A 27,716-nucleotide genomic window follows, 5' to 3' on the forward strand; every position below is an offset into this window, starting at 1 on the left:
TTTTTCTCATTAAAAACTAAACAGGTTTTCTCAAAAGCTTGCAAAGACAATGACTGAATATATCTTTATATTGCTGTTACAACCAAAAAAGACGTTTTGGTCATCTGCCTACATACAGCGCTATATTAAAGAAGCGAAAAAACACTGTAGGTTAGTCCATGTTAAAATGGCAAACTTAAAATAACAAAGCTTCAAAGACATGGATTTCTGTGACAGAGCACCTCCTATAGGTGCAATGTGTAGGCGCCCCAGACATTTAGATTGTTACAAGAAATGGTTTTGTTCACTTTAAGCAGATATGTGGGCGTCAGCTATCAAACGTAGCTGTGAATAATAAAGTTTCAACACTGAAATGCAAACAATGCACTAGTCAGACCTTCGTCTAACGTTTGTTATAAAGCCAGTCATGCTTTATTGGTCATCTGCAGAGCAATGATTCAATACTTTTGCAATGTCAGACAGGAACTACAAACACACCTTCAGGGAATAGCACAGAAAGTTTATTGTTGAGTCATAGCAAATGACAACGTGCAAACTGTCAGATGTGTGACCTAATGAGAGATTTGTGTATAAATCGTGATTATAGTTAAGTGCTGATTTTGCCAGGTAATAGTAGTAGTGTAAACAATGTTCTCTTTTAGGTACAAAGCAAACATACACACACTCAAAAAAAGAAATTCAACACATGAGATTTTGTCAGTGAAAAGTAGTCACTGAAATGGCAAAAACATCTATATTATAGCAGAACTGTGTGCAACGTTGGACAGAAAAACAACATTTAGTCATAAGTGCTCTAAAAATTCATAGGCCAATAGGTAAACAATGTGTTTATTTTAAAAAATGCTTCAATAAAGTTATAAAATGCTACAGAAGTTAACCTGGGGAGAAAACAAAATCAGTCTAAGTGCTTCAAAAGTTTGTGTTTTTGTCAGTGTCACTACTACAAAGCTTCATACACCGGTTTCAGCAATCAGTAACATAATCAGTAGAAATTATATTAATATATTTATGACAGTACTGGAATTAAAATGAATGAATGTCAAATACTGAAATAATATCGTATTTGACATTCACAACAGGCAGAAGGCCTTGCTTTATCCTGCCAGTGTTGGATTAATACTGATTGGATCACAAGGAGGACACACTAGACACACATGTATATATACTGTAGATTACTGAGCTTGGCTACAACACAGAACATCATTTTACAATGAACAAGACCACATCGCCATAGCATCTGAAGCCAAAAGGCTGAATGACAAGCCCAAAGTAATCTGCACTTCGAACAGGCTGCACTACTAGCCTGACCTTTTACATCCACTTCATTATAACATACAACCAACCTGGCTTCTTAATACTATTTTTTCTTGCTTTTTAAAACTAACTCTGAATCCCCAAACTAGTCTGGGAATCTAGTAACTGTTCAAGCTCTAGCCAGTTGCCTTGCAGATTGACACAACGTCTTTTACATTCAGAAATGCAGCAACAGCTCACACATATATGGCCACTTTGCAGCACAGTGTTTTTCCCACTTCCAGGATGTTTGATTAATTCAGAGCTGGGTTGTTTAAGGGGTTTAATTCACCTCATGTTATTCCAATTCAAAAATCCCATAGTTAGGAGTTAAAATAAAAACAAGCTCAATTTAAGACTGACTGAAAAATGTGGATTTCAGCATCATTACAACTTGAAATGAAGACATTATCCTCCAAACCTAGCAACAAATGCAACAAGAAGACAGTTTTTCCCAATTATTTTTTCCCACTTGGTTTTCCCCGCTTGGTTTTTCCCATTTTCTTAAAACCATGAATGTGAAAATAGAATAAAACATGAAAATCATTGTATTAGTGTTATTTGACAATTAACGGTTGAACCCCTTGAACTGTATTGCAACCAAGGCAATCTTCCTCCTTCCATGTCCTGTTTGCTGTTACGATGAGAGCAGGGGCTGTCGTTCAGCAGTAGTGCTCTGAAAAAGAAAAATGTAAAAATATATATAAAATGCAAATATATTACAATTTAAGGTCCCAAGAGAAGAGCTGTGCTGCTGCAGGAATGGCAGTGAAGTATGTGAGGGTGGTTCGGGTCGTGTATGTAAAGAGTAGATTCCTGGAGAGGTGAAGCTATGCAATGGAGAGAGGAGGGATTTAAATTCACAGAGGACAAAATGCATGTGTATAAATGAGACAGATGCATATAGACCGATAAAGATGCAAAAAGTAAAGCTAATTAAGGGGAATGAGTTTAAAGTAAGTTAGAGAGGCAAGGCTGAGATGATTTGGGCATTTAAAGGAGAGGGATAGTGGAGATATTGGACAAAGGATGTTGAAGATGGAGCTGCCAGGCAGGAGGAAAACCGCACACAAGGATATAATGTAGGAGGGACAAGCAGAGGGTTGGTGTGACAGGAGAGGATGCTAGGGATATGGTCAGTTGGATGCAGATGATCCAGATACCTAAATATCTAATCAGTTAAATCACATGACAGCAATTGATTAGCTGCTGAAGTTCAAACTGTGCAACAAAAGGGGGACGAAAGGTGATTCAAATGACTTTGAACATTGCATGATTGTTGGCGCTAGTGGGGCTGGGCTGGGTATTTCAGAAACTACTGATCTACTGGGATTTTTCCACATAACTGTCTCTGGGGTTTAGAGAGAACGATCAGAAAAAGAGAAAAATATCCAGTAAGCAGCAGTTCTCATGGCTTGTTGATGCCAGAGGATGGCCAAAAAACGGCCAGGCTGCTGCTAGCTCATGGAAAAGCCACAGTATCTGCTCTGAATAGTCTCGATATCTACCACAATATTTGAATAGACTCACCCATTAACTAATTTCAGTTAATTCATTAAAAAAAAAAAAAAAATGTAGTTCTTTAGAGTGGAGAGCAGTATAACATTAACCTCTTAGGACCTGGCATCCACATATGTGGACATCACATTTTGGGATGTCTAGACCAAAATACTAAATTTTTCTCTACAAGGGCCTGATATCCACTTACGAGGACATTATACTGCCACTATCTAAATTTAAAACGAAAGTCCTCATATGTGGATCTCATTTTTCTCAGAAACAAAAAAAGGAAAAAAAAAAATCTGGTAATTCTTTGTTTTTACATTCATCAGGTCCCAATCAACCCAAATAGCATGAAAGAGCTCAGGTCTTAGGAGGTTAATGAAACAGGAATGATACATAAGCTGCAAATTTTATATTTTCTAAGTTTATTTTACTTGAGCATTTACAGGGTTTTTTTGCATTTCGTGGACTAATCTAGGATGCTTCATAATGAAAAATAAATCAAATTATTTTGTAAATTATATTATCTATCTATCTAATATATATATATATATATATATATATATATATATATATATATATATATATATATATATATATATATATATATATATATATATATAAAATATAAATTATATTATATTTTAAATTGACTACACACACCAGCATAAATCTGAATGAAAAAAAATCGAGCCATCCTGTATGAGCAAGCACTTGGGAGAACCAGGCTCAGGCCATCTGTCCCAACATAATGACATCACACAGCTGCTTATTGCACAAGCTCACCTCGGGGACTTTCTGTTGACACACCAACAACATGAAGATTCCTCCCACAATGATGGCCAGGCCAATCAGCATGAAGGGAATGTTCTCCACAACGTTCTGCTGAACACCAATCCCCTTTAGCTTCTTGGCTGCTGCGTCATCAATGGTGGCGCTCTGAAAAGACGAAAAAAAATCACGTAGAGACCAAAAAATCATGTATAGCACATAAGAACACAAAAAACAGCCCCTACTAAAGTAAATGGTAAATTGATGGTCCTTTCATTTACCGTCTGTTCATCTTTGTGTTCAAGTTTATGAAGAAACTGATGCCATAAGAATGTTATAAACAAGTTAATATTAAATTTACTGATTTATATTAGATTAGTCTTCTGTAGCTTTGATTTTGTGGAATCATAGTATCTACATCTGTCTTTTTTTTGCCTCCACACAAGTTATATTTACTGATGTGCAGCCTGTCTGAGCAGGATTACACAATGCTTAATACATAAAAGAGAAAAACATGAGGTAAGTACTGAAAACAAAAGTGCCTCCTTCAACTACAGGGTACTCAAGGGAGTCTTTTCCCTTTGAATCATTTGTATTTAACTTAGAGTTATAACAGAAAATGTATATAAACCAGAGCTCAGACAGCTTTTGTGGTGTGTGTGTGTGTGTGTGTGTGTGTGTGTGTGTGTGTGTGTGTGTGTGTGTGTGTGTGTGTGAGAGACACAGAGAGAGAGAGAGTTTGTACCTCATTCAGATAAGCCACAGGGAAGACTACTGTCCTTACATTTCCCGTTTGACTGAAAGAAAATGACATGATAATCTTTAACTATGATGTAATGAAAAATAGCAATTTGGAAAACATAATATAATATATACTTATATAATATAAATATACTTATACAATATCTTCCTGGGCATGTTCTGTGAATACATATTATCTGTATAAAGCTTGATTGCGTATTAATCTCACACCATAAATATCTGGAGAGTTACATAATTTTTTTTGGACTTCAAGCTCCGTCTTTCATTTGAAACAGAATAACAGATATAACATAAAAGTGTCATATCTAGGCTTGTTGGCATCAAAAGAACTGCACAAACTTTACTTTCAAAGTTCATTATTGCACAAAAGAGCCGACGCTTGGCTAGGGATTGAATTTGATAAGATTTTACTGATATCAGCCCCAACATCAGTTCTGTTTATAAGTTAGATTCTATATTTACTCCCTTAGACCTCAGAGATTGGTGGGCAGCCTCTCTCTGACTAAAGTATTCACCATTGTGAGTGCTTTGGATGCTAGCAGATAGCAGCAGTTGCCTGTAGTTTGCACCAACTCGTGTGCAAAACACTCACCAATTATTTGGTAGTGAAATTAGAAACAGTGCGATGCAAACAGGAAATATAGAATCTTTGTCTTTAAAGTAAAAGCTGCACCTTTTGAAACATGCTGGTGTGTTGGAGAAAGGCACAACTTTTACTTGTCTAAAGATTTTGCAATCTATTTCACACCAACTGCCAGGAACTGCTTGCCATTCGAGCAGGAAAAACACATTTTCCCTAGCGACCAGAGACCTCTGTTACTGCCTCTGTTACTGGGGGCTTAATGAGCATTTGTTCCATGGGGAAAGTAAAAGTAGATTTGAACAGGTTTTTCCAACAGCATAAATGTTTTTACTATCCAAATTTACCTACAGTAAAGGAAGAGAGTATAAATAGGTTTGCTTCAATGACTGACATCATTTTCTTTGTAATGTACAACACTGTGGTTGTTTTCGATTCAAGACTACAACACCTACAGTTAGATTACTTGAAGTTAAGAGTTTTCTGTCATTCTGACTCATAAATAAAGTGACCGTGCAAATGAAAATGATACCAAAAATCTATTAGAAAGATACAAAAGTTAGTGCTGCAGCTGCAGTGATGAGGAGCGTAAAAGCGAAACTCCCGATTTCCTGGTCCATCTACGCCCCCACCTTTTAATATGGTCACAAGCTTTAGGTAGCGACTGAAAGAACAAGACAGTGACTACAAGCAGCAGAAATTAGATTTCCCCAAAGGGTGGCTGGCCTCTCCCTTAGAGATAGGGTGAGGAGTTCGACCATCCAAGAGGGGCTCAGACTAGAGCTGCTACCCCTCCATATCGGAAGGAGGCAGTTGAGGTGGTTTGGGCATCTGACAAAGATGCCCCCTTGGTCTAGGTGTTCCTGGCATGTCCCACTGGGTGAGACCCAGGACACACTGGAGAGATTAGATCTCTCGGTTGGCCTGGGCGCGCCTATCACCCCAAATAAGCTGGAGGAGGTAGCCGGGGAGAAGGAGGTCTACGCTTCTCTGCTTAGGCTGCTGCCCCCACGACCCGGCGCCGGCTAAGCGGAACAAAATGGATGGATGGATGGATGGATGGAAAAAAGTTAATTTCCCAAAAATAAAGAGGTATATTCTAAAAGCAGCAGCCATGCACAGGACAGACCCAAAAAGGCCTGGTGGACAGAAGAGCACAAATCTTGTGGATGACAGCAAAATGATTTGCATGGGAAAGAAATGCCCCTTTATTACTCTATAACAAATTATAAATATTCTCCAGGATGTAGGCCAATGTGTTTTCTTGTACATAATAAAAAGAGAACCTCATAACCAGAGCCAAGTATCTACTGATGTCAGTATGTTTAAGCCACATTGTCAACATTATTCGGTACAATAAATTCTGGCCACTAATGCTTGTCCTGATGGCTCTAACCTTATACATTTTAAAATATTGATGTAAATCTATTCACATTAAAGCTGAGTGTGTAACTATCTGAACACGTACAGTCTGGACTCATCATTATCTTGCTGCTAGTTCCTTCTGATGTCAGGTAAACACGTAACAAGTGAGCCAGGTCTGTGCAAAAGTCCACCCATAATGATGATGGTGGCATTATTACTTTATGATGAGCTTACTGGCAGCCCTTCACAGACATGGGTACTCATGCAGCTATCACAGCTTCACTTTTTATACTAATATAGTGAAAGTGAAATTTATGAAAATTCAGGTTATTCAGCTGTTTGAACTGATGAAAAGAGCTGCTGATTACCTGAAGTTGGGAATTTGCTCTACATAGACGTTAATCTGGAGTCGCTTGGCTGCTTGGAGAACCACTCCTGTTAGCTGTAAAACAAATTCATTTTGTTAGGGAGACAGAGAATGTGGGAAAAACTCACCTGTCACTCCTGATGTATGAACACATATACCTAAACACCTAAATAATCTTTTTCTGCCCTCAGTGTAATATGGAAATCATTTTTATAGTAACATGTTGACAATATTTGTAAACCAACAAACCACTGGATAGAAAACACAGCACTATGCAAAGGTTTTTAGTTGTGTACAGTAGATTTTCACCCATTACGTAATACCACCAGGGAGGTATGTGCTCTACCCCAGATTTCTTATGCAGCTTGAGAACGACCTCAAACATACAGCTGGAGTGATAAAAAAAAGTAACTTCAGTGAAAAGAAAAGAAATAAACTGAGTTAATCTGAGATTATGTGAAAAAACAGAAGAGAGTGAGACATGTCAGCTGTCAAACGAACCTAATTGGGGGTTTAGTCATTTCTTTCTTCAGTTTTCTGCATTTTGAATAAACTTAAAAGAGAGAAAGAAAAATCTCAGGATTTATCATGTTTTCTAATGTTACCTCAAACTGTTTGCACAGTACTGCCTGCAGTTATAACATCTTCATTGTAGCCAAATTAACTTCACAACTCTGAAGCTGGCAGGGAAGATGGCTGAGGGCATCACAACCCAGCAGTTATGATAAAAGTCACAGGACTTTGATCAATCTTAATGATATCATGCTGTGGCAGAGTGATCAAGAAGAATAAACAGGAAAAACAGTAGCTTGTTTATTGGATTCAATACTTTTGTAACCATGAAACCACCACTTTACATGTGGGTGTGTGAAATAATTATGTGTACTTTTGTACGAAAGCATGAGAGCGAATGTGAGAAAGGGTTCTGTGTCAGACTTTGACTGAGTGTTGCAGTTTGACTGCTTTGATAGTAAAAACACACAAAGTGGTAAATATTTTGTAACTGAGGTAGTGCCTCATTAGCTCATCCTTTTAAAGCCACTAGAACTGATCTAATCCCAATTCCAAAAAAGTTGGGACACTGTGTAAAACAAGTAAAAACTCATAAATTCATATTTCTAAACACAATAGAACATAGAAAATATATCTAGCGTTTTAAACTGAGAAAATTTAGAATATTATGAAAACGATTCGCTCATTTTGAACTTGATGGGGACAACAAGAGTCTAGAAAAGTAAGTGGTACTAAAAAGAAAAAGCTGGAGGATATTTGGCAGCTAATCAGGTTAATTAGCAGCAAATCAGTAACATGGTTAGGTGTACAAAGAGCATCTTAGAGAGGCGTAGCAGTAAAGACGAGCAGCAGTACACCAATCTGCAAAATACTGCATCTGCAAATTGTGAAAAAAAATCTGAAAAATATTCCACAACATAAAAATGCTAAGACTGAGTATCTCATCATCTAATTATATGATCAAAAGACTCAGAATCTGGAGAAATCTCTGTGGTCTAACAAACAACAAAAAGTATCTTCTCTTAAATTTTGAAAACGTGGTTGCTGCATCCTCCAGATTCAAGTGAAGAGGGACCATCTGGCTTGTAAATTAGTGTTCAGTTCAGAAGCCTGCATCTCTGATGGTATGGGAGTGCATCAGTCCCTATGGAAGCCATATATATAGGTATACACAAGTGATGTCTTTGTCTGGGAAGGACTTCCATATTTCTGCAAGACAATGCTAAACTCCATACTGCATCTACTACAACGGCTGTAAAACAAGTGAAAACATGAAGAAGCAGAAGAAGAAGAAGCAGAAGAAGAAGAAGCAGAAGAAGAAGAAGCAGAAGAAGAAGAAGAAGAAGCAGAAGAAGAAGAAGAAGGAGAAGAAGAAGAAGAAGGAGGCTTTCTGTCTTTTACTGTGAATGAAATACGTTTTTTGAGTTTGGAAATCATTGCATTCTGTTTTACAGAAGAGTCCCAACTTTTTGGGAATTGCACTTTGGACTCTTACAGAATGATTCATTCATTCTGTTTTTTCTCTTTTCTTTTAAAGTGTATTATGTAATAAAAAAAAACCCAACAACAACAACAACAACAAAAATGAGAAAATTATATTATATAGCAATTGTTAATTTTTGGCTGCTGTGGTATAAAACTTACATTGGATGGTGGTCTAATAATTTGTTAAGCACTACACAGTATGTTCAGCTACATGTTGTGCTGCTGGAGGTGTTTTTTCAGTCTGGCTCTCTTTATCAAGAATTTACTACAAGTTCAACCAGGTAATTAGAGTATTACTATCATGATAAGAGCATTTAGTGCAGTTAGAACTTATCTTTCGTGACGGTCCCGTACCACGTACCTCTGATTTAATTTTTAACCACTATTTTAAACAGAAGCTCAACTTTGAAGCTCAACTATTCACTAGTCGTGACAAAAAAAGCTGAGACACTACTCCATCTAGTGTTGAAGTTTTACAGTTTTTCAAAATAATATATAAATCATAATTGTATTAGACAAAATATATATTATAAAGTGAAGGAGATTTACTACAACATGACAATGAATTAAACATTTAAGCTGTGATTCCTACCGGATTGATATCAATGGCAGTCTGGTGCTCTTCCTTGTTTGGCGTCATTCCGAATATATCCTGAGCAAATTTCTCATCTGCCTGGTAGAAGTGTGGTGAAGACATTATGATAGGAGCTCCTAAACAGCAGAAAAACCATTACAGAAGGTATTAAACAGAGCAGAGACAACATCTCACTCAACATGAGGAAAATATGCCATGTGTACACATCACTGTTTAATATTCTAATAATGCTATGGCTTGTAATAGACACAGCGTACAGTTGTCAGGGACACTGCTAATGTAGGTCCCAGAAACAGACACTGAAGTAATTTCAGGGAGTCTTTTGCTAAGTGTTAACTCGATATTCTTCACATTGCAATGAGGAAATGATACAAGTTATTACTCAGCACTAACAACTATAGTTTGTTTGCTTTAAATCAGATGCACCAGAGTGCATCACAACAAACCACCCGAGAATTTTCACTTCACTTATTCATCTACTGTGTCTGAGGAGCAAGGAAATAAATACAGGAACAAGTTCTCGTGCTTTGGACTAGTGGATGTATTTCTAATGGAGACAGTCTCTGGCTAGCAGGCATTACTCCTTTTTGTTTTTAGACACACACCTGACAAAAGGAGCTGTTAGCTGAAACTTGGTACAAACTGGGTCAGATCATGTTTTTGCCACAAATAAACATTTCCAGAGTTCACTGGTTCAGTTATTTTGTTTTTACACTCAAAAGCAATTTCTTTTTTCTCACTTGTCCACACAAATCACACCATGGGGTAAAGAAATGAGTCTGAATTAATGTAACTTAAAAGCAGCATATCCAAAATCATTTGGCTATGTTTAACACAATAAAACATTGTCTTACCTTCTTTACATACAGACACATTCAGCAGGCCAGACCCCAGGCAATTACCAGCAGGCACACAAAAGCCTGCGTTGTCTGGGTTCACAGTCAGATTGGCGAACACTGAGCTGGGAGGAACGAATCGATACCCAGTGATCCCCTTCACTGTCACATCCTCCTCATACACTGTATACAGAGACCTTAGAAAGAGAGTTACATGCTTGTTAATCTCTGGATGCACTGCATTACTGGACAATGACACATGGTTTGAATTCATGAGCTCAGGGGTAAGCTGATTTACAGAAAACCTACATGGCACAAACTGGTTACACCAGAAGTCTTCCAACGGTTGTGTTGACACCTCTTATTAACTGAGCTGTTTAATGACCTGTAAATGCATGTGCACCTTCTGATTCTAATACATCAACAATCACAGAGGACTGACATTTGTTGTTTTAAGCAACATTAAATAGGCTGTGAGCTCATTTAGGAGGCTAACACTGACCAGCCTTGCAACCAGCCAAACTAAATTAGGACCCTTAATCCAATAGTCAGACCAGGGAAAGGCTTAGGAAGGCTGTGAGGGCCTTGCTCACAGCCTTCCTAAGGGGAAAATACAGCTACCCCACTAGCTCAAGCCAAGAGGGAAAATACAGCAAATGCTACATGAGTCAGCAGAATATGGGCTGAAACTGAACTGAAATGACCTTCCTATGAAACGTTTTTTAGTTCCTATGAAACTAAAAAAGTTAAGTTCAAATATTTTACATTTACTTTTAAGTTTTTTTTAAAATACACAACCTCTTAAGTTAAAGTGACGTATTAAATGTGTCTTTCAAAACAAACTAATAAGCTAATAATTTTGATTGGAGACAAGTAAAAGAATAATTACATTTGGAATCACATGGCTTAAATCCAAATTTGAAGGTTTTGGAGGTGGACCTGCGTAGAGCCGACCTCAACATTACTGAAGCAGTGTGGGATCATACTGACAGAGAATGTAACAAAAGGCAGCCAACATCCAAAGAAGAACTTTGCGTGTCTTTCAAGAAGCGTGGAGAACTATTCCCAAAGACTACTTCAAGAAATTACAAGAAAGCTTGACAGACTTCAGGCTGTGTTCAAGAATAAAGGTGGTCATACCAAATATGGACTTTCGAGCTTCTTAAAATTGTGCAAACCTTTTTTCTTTTTTAACCATGAATGTGTTTCATTAAATTCCTGCAATTATTTCCCAATTTACTAGCACAACAGTAAGTGATGAGAGGTGGCTCAACACTTTTGCTCAGCACTGTATATGCAATGAAAAGATTGAATCTTTCACTGGTACAGCTTTTATGCTCTACTCACCTGCACAGATCAGAGGAGAAAATGTAGAGCATATCATTCTTGGTGATTACAGGATGGAAAGAAGTTCCAATGGTTCCATTAATCATGTTGCACTCATCAGATGTCCACCAATTCAAGGAGCTGCACAGATATTCAAAATGTTACAAAGTTTGAAGGTTTAAAAATGTTTCAGACATTTAGCATGCCCAGCTAAAAGCCACGGAAAGCCATTTGCTGGGCAAAGAGTACTGGATATATTTGTAGGAAGGACATTATAAAATAAGTGTGTTTCCCAAAACTGCTGCTTAAGGTACAACAGCCTAGTCTAAAACAATTGGGTTTGTAAGACAGGCCGAGATAAATGGCAGTGCAAGAAAGATGATCATATTTTTGTGGTTTATTGAGTACAGATGCAGAGCCGATGGCTGGCTGTTCTTTTCTGTGACAAAGATAAGTGAGTTTGGTGCTTTACCTTTTTTTTTTTTTTTTAAAAGGATGTAATTTTAAAGGGAGAAACAAGAGTGTTTGATCCCTGCAGTGATTGATTCTGTTTTGCTGTTGGGGCGATTTTGCTAACATGGTTTGACCTTCCTCATTTAATGGCTATGAAACTAATGACAATTATAAAGTTGCAAAACTAGCAGCCAGTGTTTTGGGGTTTTTTTTTGGTCATGTCTGTAAACGCACTCAGTTTCAGTGTCCTATCAGCTGTGATATAGGAAAGAGAACGAAAACTCAACAGGAACACAGTTTAACCCACCTTGATCACATGACACAAATCACTTGATGCATCCATTTAAACCTCATGTGACCATCGAAGCGCACTGATTGACAATTTTACTATTAAACAGTAAATCCAACATTTGCTACAGGTTAAAGGAGACAATTACCTTTCACCTTTCCATGTGTCCACTCTGGAAAAGTCCCTGCTGTTCTGCTGACCAGTGAAAAACACATATTCTCCATCGTTTGAAGCATTGTTCTGTAAGATGGGGAAAAAGACAAACTGTTGTCGTTGTTTTTTTAAAAACATGAAAACATTTGGTTTACACAAAGAACACAATTACACATTTATGTGCATTAAAGAAACCTTATAGAAAAGTCCAAAAACATCATCCAGGTCAGGTCTAAGGACTTTCAAAGCTTTAAGAAGTCCATCTTCATATCCCCACAGCAGCTCTCCCACTGTACGAGTGGTAAAAAGGCCTTCCCCGGTGCCCCTCATGTAGGCAGAGATCAAGTTGGCTTCAAGAGAATTATCCTTGAATCTTTCCATCACCGTCTACCAGGACAAAAAAAAAAGGGGGGGGGGAACGCTGTTAAAAGATTATTAGTTCAAATAAACATAAAACATTACAGCAGGCCATGTGCTAGCAATATTTAGTAAGTAAATATTGAGGTATATATATATATATATATATATATATATATAAACAACTTCCTTATTTAATCTTGCTGACTGACTGACTGAGGTTTTGAAGACATGTGACCACAAACCACATGCCCATGTGCCCATTAACCATGTAATGTTAACTTGTTCACAATTTTGGACAACTGACAATCATGGTGACAGTGTAGGATCAAATGACTAAGTCCCCAGTCACACAGACCTGGATATTGACCCTCTGGCTATCCAATTAAGGGTCACCAGGGGGATATAGCCTATCCTGCTGCCATAGGGCGAGGGGTGGCCAATCTGTTGCAGGACTAACACAGAAAGACAGAACCATTCACACTCATTTTCACACTAGTGGGCAATTTAGAATCACCATTTAACCTCCATTTAGAGTCTGAATAGAAGTGATAGACTTGTCAACAAATACTGCCTGAGTACTCTACAAACTGTAGTGAAACCATAGAAAGTGCAGCACAAACCAGAAATCTGCCCCCTTTGAAACATGTTGACTCTAGTGCTGAGGCAAAACATTTACTTTGAAGACAAACCTTCTCCATATAGGAAATGCTCCACAGGAAGTGCTCTAGGCACTGGGCAATCTACTAGCAACCAAAGCAAGACCACTACGAGGTCTTTGGTGCAGCACTTTCTTTGCAACCAAGAACCTTCTGGGAACCACTCGCCAACTAGTTAAGGAATATACATGAGCAATTTCCACATGTGAAAGGCACATGTGAAGGCAGCAGGACCAGATGCAATCCCAGGCCGGGTCCTGAGAGCCTGTGCTGACCAGCTAGCACCGGTGTTCACGGAGATCTTCAACCTCTCCCTGGCCCAAGCAGTGGTTTCCATGTGCTTCAAACAGTCCATTATTGTTCCTGTTCCAAAGAAACAACAGCCCGCTTGCCACAATGACTACCGTCCAGTAGCACTGACTTCAATTGTGATGAAGTGTTTTGAAAGACTGATGAGAGATCACATCACTTCTTCACTTCCTGCCACCATCGACTCACTTCAGTTTGCTTACCGGACTAATCGTTCCACAGACGATGCCATATCTCATCTGCTCCACACATCCCTGAGTCACCTGGACACTGGCAGAGGGAATTATGTTAGGATGCTGTTCGTGGACTACAGTTCAGCATTCAACACAATAATTCCCTCTAAGCTTTTCACCAAGTTGACGGATCTAGGACTCAGCTCATCACTGTGTCAGTGGATCCTCAACTTCCTCACAGACAGACCCCAATCAGTGAGGGTGGGAAAACAAGTCTCCCCCTCCATCTCACTCAGCACTGGAGTGCCTCACGGCTGTGTTTTAAGCCCCCTGCTGTACTCACTGTACACTTATGACTGTGTAGCCACATCAGACACCACCTCCATTGTCAAGTTTGCTGACGACACTGTTGTTGTAGGCCTGATCTCCGACAACATCGAGACGGCCTACCTGGAGGAGATTAGGAACCTGGAGACCTGGTGCCAGGAGAATAACCTCCTCCTAAACATCAGCAAGACTAAGGAGCTGATCGTGGACTTCACTACAAAGCAGGCGAGGAATTACAAACCCCTCATCATCAGTGGCACGCCAGTGGAGAGAGTGGACAGTTTCTGATACCTGGGTGTCCACATCACTCAGGACCTGTCATGGTCCTGTCACATCAACACCCTGGTTAAGAAAGCCCATCAGCGTCTCTTCTTCCTCAGAAGACTTAGAGACTTCCATCTGCCACTGAAGGTGCTCAAGAACTTTTACTCCTGCACCATCGAGAGCATCCTGACGGGAAACATCTGCACCTGGTTTGGGAACAGCACCAAGCAGGACAGACGAGATCTGCAAAGAGTGGTGCGCTCGGCCGAACGCATCATTCAATCAGAGCTCCCTGACCTGCTGTCCATCTACACCAAGCGGTGCAAGTCCAAAGCTAGGAAGATTATGATGGACCTCTCCCATCCCAACAATGGACTTTTCTCACTGTTGAGGTCTGGGAAGCGCTTCCGCTCCCTTAAGGCCAAAACAGAGAGAATGAGGAGGAGCTTCTTCCCCCAGGCTATTCGGGCCCTGAACCAGGTGTAGGACTGGACTCTCCCACACACATCACATCACTATAAGACTGGACTCTCACACACATCACATTAACACACGCAACACCACACATTTCCTACAATTTATAATCTTTATAATCTCTTTCTGCTATTTGCACATTTTTTACTGTAAATTTCTAAGTTAATTTGTAAATTTTGTAGTAACCTGTAAATTGTAAATACTGTAAAACTTTTTTCTGTCATTTAATGGTCGGGTATTGTACAGCTACAAGCATTTCACCCCTATGTCATACTGTGTATGGTTGTGTGTGTGTGACAAATAAAATTTGAATTTGAATCTGAGAAACCTCAATATACATCCTAATGTGAGAAAACTATACTAATGTAAAGGAGTGGCAGATCAGATCGGTGCTGTAGATTTCTATTGCTCACCATGGCAGGGATATTAACTGTCCTGATGAGGTCACTCTCTGGACCTCGGGACATGTTATGCTGAAAAATGTAGGTTTTACTGTTGACAGCTGTTACTTTAGTGCCATTATCCTGAAAGTCAATCTGCTCCATAGGCCGGTACTCTCTGTGGAGGAAAGGCAAAACATTTTTAGACAAGAAAAAAGATTCTTTGTTACAAAGCTGGAGCCAAATATAATAACTAACTTTGTGATAAAAAAACCCCAAAAAACTATGACGTAGCATTAAACTCCCTACTTTGCATCTGCACTCTTTAACACGCAATGTTATATAAAGCACAATATATGGAAATAGTGTGCGGATATTAGAAGGTGCAGTTCTTTACATGACTGATAATGTCACATTTACTCTACATGGAACGTGGGTTAAAGATTGTTCTTCTTTTTTGGCTCAATTTCCCTTAACTGTCAAAAAAAGCACATCTGTGCAGTTTGTGATGTGACTCTGTGCAATTATTGGGAAAAAAAGAAGCTTTTTTTTTAAAAAACTACAAAACATGTCAACGGTGAGGAAAGTGGCTAACAGTAGTTGTTTCTTAATATCTCAATACGAATTTCCCAAAACTGCTTTATTTTAACTGATTTGGTGACCCAGATATCATTTGTAAGTATTTGCGTTAGCTTTCAGTGCTACTGAAAATAAGTCAGTGCCAAAAGAGATAAGATGGTTATCAGCTGTCTGCAGCGATATATTATACTATCACTGGGTATACAAGATAATATGAATCAAATAAACTTTATTTTCACCTTTCATACACGTATGTCTAGTTCAAAGTGCTTTACAGATGAAAAGGCAGATTAAAATTGGCATACATTAAAAGACAATTAAACAGAATAAACTTTAGAACATGAATACACCAAGTGAATAAATAAGGCCAATAAAAATTAATTTTAAAAAAGTAATGCTACATTAAACAGAAAACCCAAACTGTCAAATGATTAAAACAAAACATTAAGTTAAAAATGTAAAAAAGTAGTAAATATTATCTGTAAAGCATGTGTAATTAAAAGCCAGTTTTATGAACGTCGAGATCCTGTGGGTGTGGACTGGGTAGAAAACGGACTGCACATTGACCTTTCATGGCACAATAACACTGAATGAACACAATAAAAAAACAATAAAATGTGGTTTCTGAAAAATAAATATCTCAGTGGCCCAGTTCTTAAGTCTCAGCGCAAAAACTGACCCTAGTACAAAAATACTCTCTCTCAGGTGCTTACAGGTATCCAAGCACAGGATTGCTCTGCATCTCTCTTAATTTATCTCTAAAAAACATTCACATGATTTTTTAAACACACTATACACCAGGGGTGGGGAACTCCAGGCCTCAGGGGTCGGTGTCCTGCAGGTTTTGGATATCACCCTGGGTCAACACACCTGAATCAAATGATGAGTTCGTTACCAGGCCTCTGGAGAACTCCAAGACATGTTGAGGAGGTAATTTAGATAGTTAAATTAGCTGTGTTGGATCAAGGACACATCTAAAACCTGCTGGACACCGGCCTGGAGTTCCTCCACCCCTGCTTTAGACAGTCGTGAGAAAATGAGAGTGTTTGTGTGACGAGGTTGTCCTGTGAGATCTAAGCACACCCTGTGATTCAGAAGCTGGAGCAGAAATAACTTGATGTAACAATTTTCTGTATTAACTTTATCACTCTCTCACATTGATGTTGTCTGCTCTTTTCACACCATTGCTTCCATTCATTGAGGTTTACAGGCATTTGTTTATGCACAGCTCTCTTTAGGTCCTGCAACAGCACTTCAGTCAGTTCGATGTCTGGACTTTGACTGGGTCATTGCAACACTTTGATTCTTTTCTGTTTTCAGCCATTCTGTTGTAGATTTGCTGCTGTGGTTGAGATCATTGTCCTGCTGCATGACCCAGTTTCAGCTAAGCTAACTGTGAGACAGATGGCCTCACATTTGGCTCTAAATTCTTTGGTATACAGAGCAGTTCATGATCTAATCAATGACTGCAAAACAAGAACAAATCATCACTCCTCCAAAACTGGCTGAAAATTTGTATGAGACGTTTGTGCTGATATGCTGTGTTTGGCTTTCTCCTAAAAGTAGCTGTGCATTGTGGCCAGTCATCTCTTTGGTCTCATCTGACAAAAGCACAGTGTTCAAGAAATCTTGAGGTTTGCTCAGATGCAACTTTGCAAACCTAAGTTGTACTGTCATGTTCTTTTTATTTTAGAGAGAAGAGACTTCCACCTGGAAATCCTGCTAAACAAGCCACTCTTGTTCAGTCTTTTTCCAACTGTCATGAAGTTTAATATTAAAATGCTAACTGAGGCATGAAAGAGTCTGAGATGTAGGTAGCTCTTAGGTTTGTGTTATTTCTCTGAGTGTTGCACAGTCTGACCTCAAGGTGAATTTGCTTTGACATCCACTCTCTGGAAGATTGTACCATTGTAGACACACTAGACCAGCAAACTGTCAAAAAATTTTGTTTGTACAGAGGTGTTCACACATACTGGGAATCACTGAATCAAGTCCATCTGATTAGCAGGACCTGGCTGCTATTTACCCACTCAATTATTATTGTAGCGTCTTTATCCCATCTTTTTAACTGCTCCCCAGTTTGTGTGCAGCAGTGTCGGCTTTGTTACTTTTATCAGGTTGTTGGTTTTCCAAATCAGATGTATTGTGCTTTTATAAACCATTTTCATCTAACTCAACACCTTCAGACAATGGCCAATATCCCTTTACAAGTTAGAAATTAATAAAAGATTGTATTACACATTAAAGGGTTAAATACTGCTTTACTGTTCAAGAAATTTGCATCACATTTATTCTTAATATACATCTTAAGACTGGCACCACTGGATATTAAAAGCTCCTAATCTGGGTGCTGATAAATCTTTGCTTTGCCGCCACCTCTTAAAATGTTCCAGCAACTTGACACTTAGTTTTTGTTGTTGTTTTGTTTTCTTTACGTCAAGAGATGAATGGAGAAACAAATGTTAAACGTTTCTTCTTTTCCTCTCTCACCTGTATGTATACGGTCCAATCTCCACCACAGCTGGCCTTTCCCCATCCAACACCTCTTGGGGATTTGTGAGATTGAAGAAGTAAAACTGCATGTAGATATGTGCCGGTGGATCCTTCCAGGCCTCAAACGCATCTGTACCGTTTTTCAGAACGACTTGCTAATGGGGGACAAAGGGCAGTGCGGTTAAAAATGTGACTTTAGATGACTACTGTGCTGATGATATGCAGTTTCACTTCACATAACAGAGGGTATGAACCTGCTGAAACAGATGAAATCATCATTTGGTGTCATGACACACACAAACACACACGCACAGGACACTACTGCATTTTGACACAAATAGATAATCAACTCAAAGCATTTAGTCATATGACCATTCTCAAGATGACCTGCTGAAATTCAAACTGAGTATTGTAATGGGAAAGAGAAGTGATTTAAGTGACTCTGAAGATGACCGCTGGTGCCAGACGGGCTGGTTTGAGTATTTCAGGAAATGCTGTTCTACTGGGGTTTTCTGCACATAACCATCTCTAGATTTCACAGAGAACTGTGTGAAAATAGAAAGAATATGTAGTGAAAGGCAGTTCTCTTGGTGAAAATGCCCCGTTGATTGTGAAGGTTAGAGGAGAATAACTAGATCACTTCAAGATGATAGAAAGGCATCAGTAAAAGTAATTACTTGTTACAACCAAGTTATGATAGAGAGCATCTCTAAAACCATAACACATCAACACAACCTATAAAACTACAATTCTCACAGGCTCACCATAATTGGACAAAAGAATATTGGAAAACTATTGCCTAGTCTGAGAAGTCTTGATTTCAACTACAGCATACAGGTGGCAGGGTCAGGATTAGGCTGGAGCTGGTGGTGTAATGGTGTTTGGATATGTTCTTGGACCTCATAGTACCACTGACTGTAGAAAACAGTTTTCTACAGTCATTGCTTAGTACCAGTTGAGCATCATGTAAATACCACAGCCTATCTGATTATCGTTTCTTGAGCATGATAATGAATTCGCTGTACTCAAAGGGCCTCCACGGTCACCAGAACTCAATCTAGTAGAGTACCTTTGAGATGTGGTTAAACATGAGATTCACACTATGGATGTGCAGCCAACAAATCTGCAGCAGCTGTGTGATGCTATCATGTAAATATGGACCAAAATTTTAGAGGTATGTTTCCAGCACCTTTTTGAACCAGTGCCATGATGAATTAAGGCAATTCTGAAAGCAAAAGGATGGCCAATCTGATACTAGTAATGTGTACCTAATAAAGTGTCCAGTGAGTGTCTATGCCACATATGATACACAATAGTTGGTGAGAAACACAAAGGACAAATAAAAGGCAAAATAATCAAATGTGAAATACTGAGATGGCATCTATGTCACACGTTAAACTATATTTAACAATAAATGTTATTAAAGTGTACAATACTCTCTACACCAATTGTCAAACAGGCAGTCGAGAACTTTTTTTTCAACTGATCCACACAAAATTTAATTTAATTTAACTGTCTACAATACAGCTGTTCTCTCATGTAAATATTTAAACCCTGTACAATCAAAACAGTTAACACAAACTCAGAGCTCTTACTGCACAGCACTGTCTGCGACCACTTAAAATCATCGGAGTTACTATCCTCTTTTTATTACATTTAGTAAAGCGTGTTACATTCTGTAACACTTCGTTGAATTTGCGCCATTTCGCTTTTTAGGTTTGAACCATACTGAGATTTGGGTTTTGTCATATTATGTTTAATTTTCCTAAGCTGTTATTGAAATATTATTCTACTTATTTAAGCTATTACAAGCTGTGTTTATTTTAAAATTTTAGCTATGTTACCAAAAGGTTTCCACATGTTTAGGATACGTAATGTACACTTTATGTTATCTCATCTTTTCAACCATAGAAATAAACACTGCTCCTTAAACAAGTGGGTGACAGAACAGGTCTGAAATTTTATCCTAACGCGAGCCATTTGTAAAACATTCAACATTCAAACCTCAAACGCTTAAAATTATTTAAAAAAAACAAAAAACAAATAAACAAACCAAAACACTTCCATAATTAAATCCACGCTGTAATTCTTAAACGCTAAATGAGCTAACTTTAGCTACTATGACAACGTCTCGTGTTAGCTTATCTGAGGTTAACGCCTATTACAAACGTTAGCCTAAATTAGATGCTTACCTTTTTAACCATCGACTGTACTAAATGTGGAAAGACGCTGGTCAAAACCAACGAAATGCCGAGAATCAGCATCAGTACAGAAACAACTCCGACGCTGTAAACGCAACATGACTTTAGCACCATGACGAGGCAGCAGAAGGCTAAACACTTCTCTCAGCTTTCACTGACAACAGATACCCACTGTTTGCTGTTTTTGTTTTGAGAAGCCAGGAACTTGCTCGGTAGAGCAAAGACTCACTTCCGGAATAAAACACTTCACTCTTACCACATCCGGTTTCATAGACAGTCGATAGAGTCAGTGAGCATTCAGCCGTAAAAAAGAAGCTGCAGTGATTTTAAATAATCCGTTTAACGTATGTTATGGGGCTTAATGGTGAAATGTGATGTATAAAAAACATAATAAATTAAACTCCTCCTCAATAGCTTGTTGTTATTAAGGCCCCGCAGAGCGAGTATCTATCTTGAAGACAAACACTCTTTGTTTCATTATCTAGCAGTAGCAGTTTAGACCTTTCTTACAAACTTTTTAAAACATACTTGTTAAATATGAGTATAAAATTGTGTGGCTGCATTCATTTCAGTGCGACTTGGACTAAGCTTTTTTTTTAAAAAACAAAACAAAAAAACAACAACAACAACAACAAACTGCAATAAAGAGACAAGAGGAAAAGACAAAAGAACCAAGACTTGAATCTACACACAAAGACAAGATATTAACACTAGGAAAACACGAAGGAATACTCTGAATAATACAAGCCAGAATTTCACTAACGACAGTTACTCTATAGTGTGTGTGTGTGTGTGTCTGTCTGTCTGTCTGTCTGTCGTGTGTGTGTGTGTGTGTGTTTACCTAAAAGTGAAATAAGAAACAGAATTTTCAATAAATCTAGAAACATGATGTGATTCAGATGGTGATTTTACTTAATGCGAGGCCAGACACTGATATATTTTTTCACCTCTTCATGACTGTTGTGAATTTCAAGCTAATACTTCGCGTGTTATCATATCTTGAAATTTAGGCCTTTTCTTTCTCTCTCTTTTTTCCAATGATTTGACTTAATGTGTGATTGTATCTCAGCAGTTGTGGCTCAGGAGGTAAAGCGGGGTGTCTACCAGAAGGTCAGTGGATCAATTCTGATCTGCATGTCAAGCTGTCTTTGGGCAGGATACTGAACCGTAAGTTGCACTCCTGATTTGAGTGTGTGCATGAATGTTAAGTCTAGAAAAAGTCCTTGTATGACTCTGTGTGTGAGGCTTGAAGTAAAAATGACTTTGAGTGCACACTTAGAATTGAAAAGCATAAATACCAGTCTATTTCCCCCAAGAGAGAGAATATAGAAATAGCTTCATCTTACTCAAGATACCACAAAGGCATTTGTCCTCTCTATGCCTGTTGTTAATGCCCACACATTCAGAATTAAAATACCAAAATTCGTCTCATCAAGTCACAGAATACTGGTTTTGAAAGCCTTTGAGATCATCAAGATATTTTTTTGGCCATAGGGTGACAGAGTTTAAATAGGGTCAGTTAGATTAAAATGTTTTTCCCCCTTACTAAATAAAACTGTGAGTTAAAAACTCACATTTTGTAATTTGTGCATTTGTCTAATATTAAAATTAATTGAACAATCTTAAACATGTAAGTTTTACAAATATGCATTCGTGTTTTCTATGTGGAGTTTGCATGTTCTCCTGATGGACAACGCTTCTCACCCCATGAATTCCACGCTAACGTGATCAGTTCCCTCAATAACAGGCTGCTTCACCCGCAGGTGCTCCCTTGCTGCAGTGGTCACACTATAAAGTTAACACTGATCACAGTCAAATAACAACACTTAACAACAAACACATAGTTATTCTTGTGAGTAGTGTGAAATAACAATGTACGTCAATAATGTAGGTTATGATATTATTTTATTTATAATCTTGGCATTGCGGCTTATTTTTTTTTTTTAAACAAATACAAATGTATGTGCGATTTCTTTGGTCTACGCTACCACTCAAAAATGATCTTATCTCATATACTTATCTAATATATCTCACAACTTTAATTCAAATATTCTAGGTTTTAGGAAGTGGCATAGCAGTAAACAGCTTCTCCACTAGATGTCACTGTCTTGTCATACACTAAGAATTCTGCTTCTCTTTGCTGTCTCCAAACTGTAATTATAGCGGACTTTACACCGGGGTCGTCACCTTAGGCTACCCAGACTAAACTATGAGTAGCAACCTGTGTCAGTCTTTGTCTCACTTTTCTGTTTTTTTTTCTTCTCTGATCAGAAATTCCCAAATAAGACCTTATCGTTTAAAAAATGTTGCTCATTTTCATCAAGTAAACATTTTGAGAAGCAGATCAAAACAAACTTTATTAGTTTAATTATAAAAAATACCAACAATTTAGTAAAAATGTGTAGTTTACAAGCACAAAAAATATAAAATTAGGAAAAATCACTTGAAAGAATTGCTACTATATGACACAGTGAGCTATCCTAGCATACATTATCACATCTTACCAAATGACATAAACGTCACACCCTTACAGCTCAGACAGGTTCACACCTGTATTATTAAGTTTCTCCGCAGTCCTGTTGCAACATAGACCCATAACATCAACATGACTTGTTCAGCTAGCAGCATTTCTCAACTTTAGAGATGATGCACACTGAATTAACACCCTGGAGACCAGGTGACACCCTGTGCACAACTTAAGCAAACACCCATTCACTTTCCCCAGTGAATCATGTCTAGCACGGTGAAGTCTTTGGGGCACTGAAGTGCAGAGTCCAGGTTTGTGGGGGTTGAATAATATTAGGGTAGAAATGTTGTGATATGTTAACTCCTGTTGTGCTGATCTTCACCATCCAACAACAAATACAATCAAACTTTTATTTCTGCTGCTTTTCTGTCTGGTAATCATCTTTGTGTTTTACTCAGGATATATCCATACATCAACATTTTTCTTTCTGAGTAAGACTCAAGTGTGTTGACATTATTTTTTTTACAAGGAGTGGCACACCAGACAGGTTTCCACAGGAAATTAGACTATTTGATCAGTGTACAATAAAAAAAAGTTGGTCTAAAAAAACATTGGGTATGGATTTTGGACTATAGTGCGCAGCCCAGTTTCCTTGTAAAGTGAAAATGAAAGTACTTTTGAAATGAGTTTCAAAAGTACTTTCATTCAGTTTTGCAACTGTTTAGAAAATCGGGTGTTTAGCCCTCTCAAAAAAGGTTGTAGTCCAACGTAAGTGACCAAAAAACGTTTTAGCCTTTAGTAGATCTAGTCCTGCGACAGACCGGAGACCCGTCAAGAGTGTACCCCGTCTCTCAATCCAAGACAGCTGAGATAGGCTCATCTGTTTTGGGGTTCAACCCTGAATCGGACAATTGGATGAAAATAATGGATGCTTTAACATTTGCAAACTATTAGTAGTTAAAGCTTAAAAATAATTGGTATCAGTGCAAAGTACAACATTTGCATCTAAAATATAGTGAAACTATATAATTACTTAAATAAAGAACATCCCCGTTAAAGCATTTGAGTAAATATCCTGAGCTATGTTCCAAAAAAAAGGAGAAAAAGAAAAGAGACACTGGACTTACCATTACTTTCTTTATATATTTTACAATATTTAGCTTACATACATACATAAAACATTTGTGGCTGTGGCTCAGGAGATTGAGGTGGCCATCTAGTAGCTAGAAGGTTGGAGGTTCAGTCCCTGGGTGCTCCAATCTGCATGCCAAAGTGTCCTTGGGCAAGATACCTAACCTTGAGTTGCCTCTGATGCATTCATTGGAATGTGAAATCACATAGATATAGAAAAGAGTTAGTGTGTGTGAATGGAAGAAATTAGACATTTTGTATAAATGCTGAAGCAGAAACATCCCATATCATGTTTATAAAATATTTGATAGTTTTATATAATTACTCCATTTTAAATGTTAAAAAACATATTTTTGAACGGATAAAAGCACAGCTCTTACGCACTATACTTGCCTGTGGCATTGATGGCAAAGGAAGCTGTAATTGTTCAAAATACATTTTATTTTATTTTAACAAATAAATAAATTGTAGCCCTAAAGTGTTTTTCCAAGTGTAATATCACTGTAAAAGCTGCATTAATGTTATTATTATGTAGTTGAATTAATGGCTGAAGCAGAAGTTTAATGCATGAAAACTCGTGGCCCGCCTGTTCTGTGGGCGAGGGTCCAAATGTGGTCAAATGTGCACCCCTGCGGTGGGGTTTTGTGGGAAATGCCCCTTTAACCACAACATGAATGGGGGGTACAATAGAGAACAGAACAGGGCTCGCTCGCCGCGGTCACGAGAGCTCCAGGGGAGTGACGTCACTTTCCTAAACCGGGCAGCGGCCGTTGAGTTGAGTCCCAAACCAGAGACGAGCAGGAGTCCACCAACAGCTCAACTTTTAATGAATGCGGGCCGAGGAGAGCCGCCGTGAAGACTCGCGCCGGTTTCTCCTTCCCTATGCTCCCTCCTGGTCGACATAGCTCCACAAAGACTCGCTGTGTTCCCACTTGTTCAGCGGCTAATCTGGTTTTAGCTATTTTTAAAAAGCGCTTGTCTCTCCTTTTATGTGTCTCGCGCTCCCCGCGACTCTGGGCACAAGGACTGGGGTAAGTGTGTCCGGTAATTTCACGTCATGTAAGCAGTTTAGGTCGAAATGATGATTAAGAGTTGAACTGTTTGTGAGTCCCGGTGGTTAATTTAAACAGAGCACGGCTCTCGTGTAAGTCCAATCTGATATCCAGGCTTTAACCGTGTCTCTCCGCGTATTCGTAATATCCATGTAAAAAAAGAAGAAAGAAATGTCACTGTTTGATGTGCAGTGAGGCAAATATGCAAAGGTTTGTTGCTTGAGACGCTAGGGTCAGAGATGCTTGTTGGCAGGAGTCAGTAGTGAAGTTTGCTTTTCAGCGGGACATCCTGGACAATTCATTTCTATTCTACTCCCGTGCTTTCTGCAGAGAAATTATAACAGCACACGCCAGTTTCATTGTACGCAAAGCAGGATCAGGGTTGCCTTATGAATGCGGTTAGCAAATAGCTTGAATGTTGGCTAGATATTACAGGAGTTATTATGCACCCTCCCACTTCTCTAATTAGACTTAAAATCTGATTAACTCTTTCTAACTTATGCTTCTGTGCCTTATAAACATTTAAAAGATGTTTATTCCTGCTCCCCAGACTGCCAGTATTGTTGGCAAAGAGTCTCAAATTGCTTGCACTGTGCTCTGAGTTGTAATACAAGCAGACACAGAATACCCTGGAAATAATGAAGTAAGTAAGTTGCCCAATTTCAGCAAGAATGTGCCAAAGGATATTTTGGGGTTAAATCACTGACAAGGTCATTTCAGGCTTGAGGAACTGAAAATTACTCGAGGCAGTCAGGCTGCAAAAATACAGTCGCCAGACATCCCCAAGGGTTCTGCTGTGATTTATAACATCCTTGTAGGAAACGATAGAAAGCGAGGCATCGTAATCAGCAACAGGTTTAAAAGAGAATTGCATGTGGTACTACAAAAGAGGAGAAATGAAATGAAAAAGTGCTTCTGACATATAACAAATGTAGGACTCTTTTTGCCCCTTAGGGCTGCACTACCACTCATTGATGAGGCTTTAGCAAACAATGCTGTTTAGTTTTTACAGACTACTGTTTGTGTCTGCTTCTGTGCTCAGTGTTTACAGCTCACCAAGGCTAACCTATGCGAATATAATGTTACACAAAGCCCAAAAATCAAGTCTTCAGAAACACTGAGTCACATTTAAAATGGGAACTAACATCACAGAGGCTAAGTTTAAACATCTGTGTGGTTTTTTTTTTTTTTTTTCCTCCCTTCTTCTTTGCAGTCTTGACTGAGCGATTGAGTGAGCGACTGCATGGGTCGGACTGAACATGAAGAGCCTCAAAGCCAAGTTTAGAAAAACTGATGTAAGTACTGTAACATGTGTTTCTGGCTGTGTATGTTGTGTACATGCAACCGTGTGTGCACATGTGCATGTCTGCATGGATGAGTCACTGTCTGTGCATGTATGTCTTGAGCAGTCGGGAATGATTTTTGGCAGAATTCCTCAGTTTTTGGGCTCTGCAGCAGAAGCCTGTAGCTTGTTGATATTTTGATATTTGCTGTAGGAAAAATAAATGGGTTTAGAGAACAAAAACAAATCATGATGCCCGCGTAATCCATTTTGGAGCTCTTTATGAACATGCTTGATTTCGCTTGGCATGTCAGGGGATTTTAAGGGCCCAAAGAAGGATGCAGAACTATTTATTGTGGTAGCTATTTGCTTTTTTACCCAGCTTAACAATGTAGAAGCTATACGTGTTTCTCTTTGAGTCACTTTGGAAACTTTTTAAATGAATTCTACAAAAACCACAGATACCTCTGACTGTAGATTGCTCCGAATGAGAATTTTATCCTGCTGACTATGAATCATTCTTTTCTGAGGAATTGCTCCAAGGTAGTTCAGTCATTCATTCGGTCACAGTCTGAGATGCTCCACACTCACAGGAAGTTAGGCGTCTCCATAGTGTCTGACTCATCTGTTGTCACAGTGACCCTAATGACACAGAGCCAAACGGCAAGACAGGAAAGGTCTGCAGAGTTTACTGGATTTAAGGCGATGGAGGGTGTGTCAGAAGTGGAGACGTTGGCAGCTGTAGTGAGGAATAGTATCTAAATGAGACTCTTGGTTTATGTAAACAGTTTCCATGTGATCAAGTGTGTGGTGGGGCAGGATGGTGAGCTCTGATTTAATGGCATGCTGTGCTGAGAGAGAGGGAGAGAGACTGATCTGCAGAAGAGGAATTAGGTGGAGTACATACACCCTTTTATTCAATTATACCCACAACATGAGCTGCAAGGCATAACACGACTCTGGATTATTGTTTAGAGGGCTAGATGTGTGCTAGTGGGGAGAAAATGAAACTCCCCTCTAGATCCACATGTAAAACATCTAGGAAAATGATAAAATGTACACTTAAAATTATTCTGAGAACAACAAAACAGCATCAGCAATTTATTCATAATGTTTGATTCTATTTTTTTAAGTTGCGTCATTGCATATAAAATCAATCAAGTCTTAGAAAAGGCCCCCCCTTGGAATAATTTTTCTGTTTTGTACAATAACATTAGAAAATCTAATGAAACCATTCAAAATAAATGGTTGTTATTATAAATATTTTCTGATTTATG

The 27,716-nt window shown here is 38.5% G+C and overlaps 2 protein-coding genes across 3 annotated transcripts in view; one reads left to right on the plus strand and one right to left on the minus strand.

Moving 5' to 3' along the window:
- Positions 1-478: 478 nt before the first annotated feature.
- Positions 479-20,716, minus strand: scarb2c (scavenger receptor class B, member 2c). The gene is made up of 12 exons (XM_003444325.5): positions 20,499-20,716; positions 18,304-18,461; positions 15,268-15,412; positions 12,487-12,678; positions 12,287-12,378; positions 11,418-11,537; positions 10,089-10,267; positions 9,232-9,350; positions 6,643-6,716; positions 4,313-4,364; positions 3,583-3,735; positions 479-1,969 (listed from the first exon to the last, which is right to left on the minus strand). The coding sequence occupies exons 1-12, from the start codon at positions 20,619-20,621 to the stop codon at positions 1,931-1,933; spliced, it is 1,446 nt and encodes a 481-aa protein (XP_003444373.1). The 5' UTR covers positions 20,622-20,716; the 3' UTR covers positions 479-1,930.
- A 4,088-nt stretch (positions 20,717-24,804) lies between these two features.
- The window catches only part of rai14 (retinoic acid induced 14), a 46,944-nt gene continuing 44,032 nt past the window's right edge, over positions 24,805-27,716 (plus strand). The window contains exons 1-2 of one of the 2 annotated variants that reach the window (XM_005451319.4): positions 24,805-25,136; positions 26,371-26,452. In XM_005451319.4, the coding sequence (XP_005451376.1) occupies positions 26,417-26,452 (36 nt within the window). In that variant the 5' untranslated portion in view covers positions 24,805-25,136; positions 26,371-26,416. The remainder of the gene's footprint in view (positions 25,137-26,370; positions 26,453-27,716) is intronic. The other variant, XM_005451318.4, reaches the window with a different exon arrangement.

Source organism: Oreochromis niloticus, linkage group LG7 (assembly GCF_001858045.2).
Source record: "Oreochromis niloticus isolate F11D_XX linkage group LG7, O_niloticus_UMD_NMBU, whole genome shotgun sequence".
Classification (NCBI taxonomy): domain Eukaryota; kingdom Metazoa; phylum Chordata; class Actinopteri; order Cichliformes; family Cichlidae; genus Oreochromis; species Oreochromis niloticus.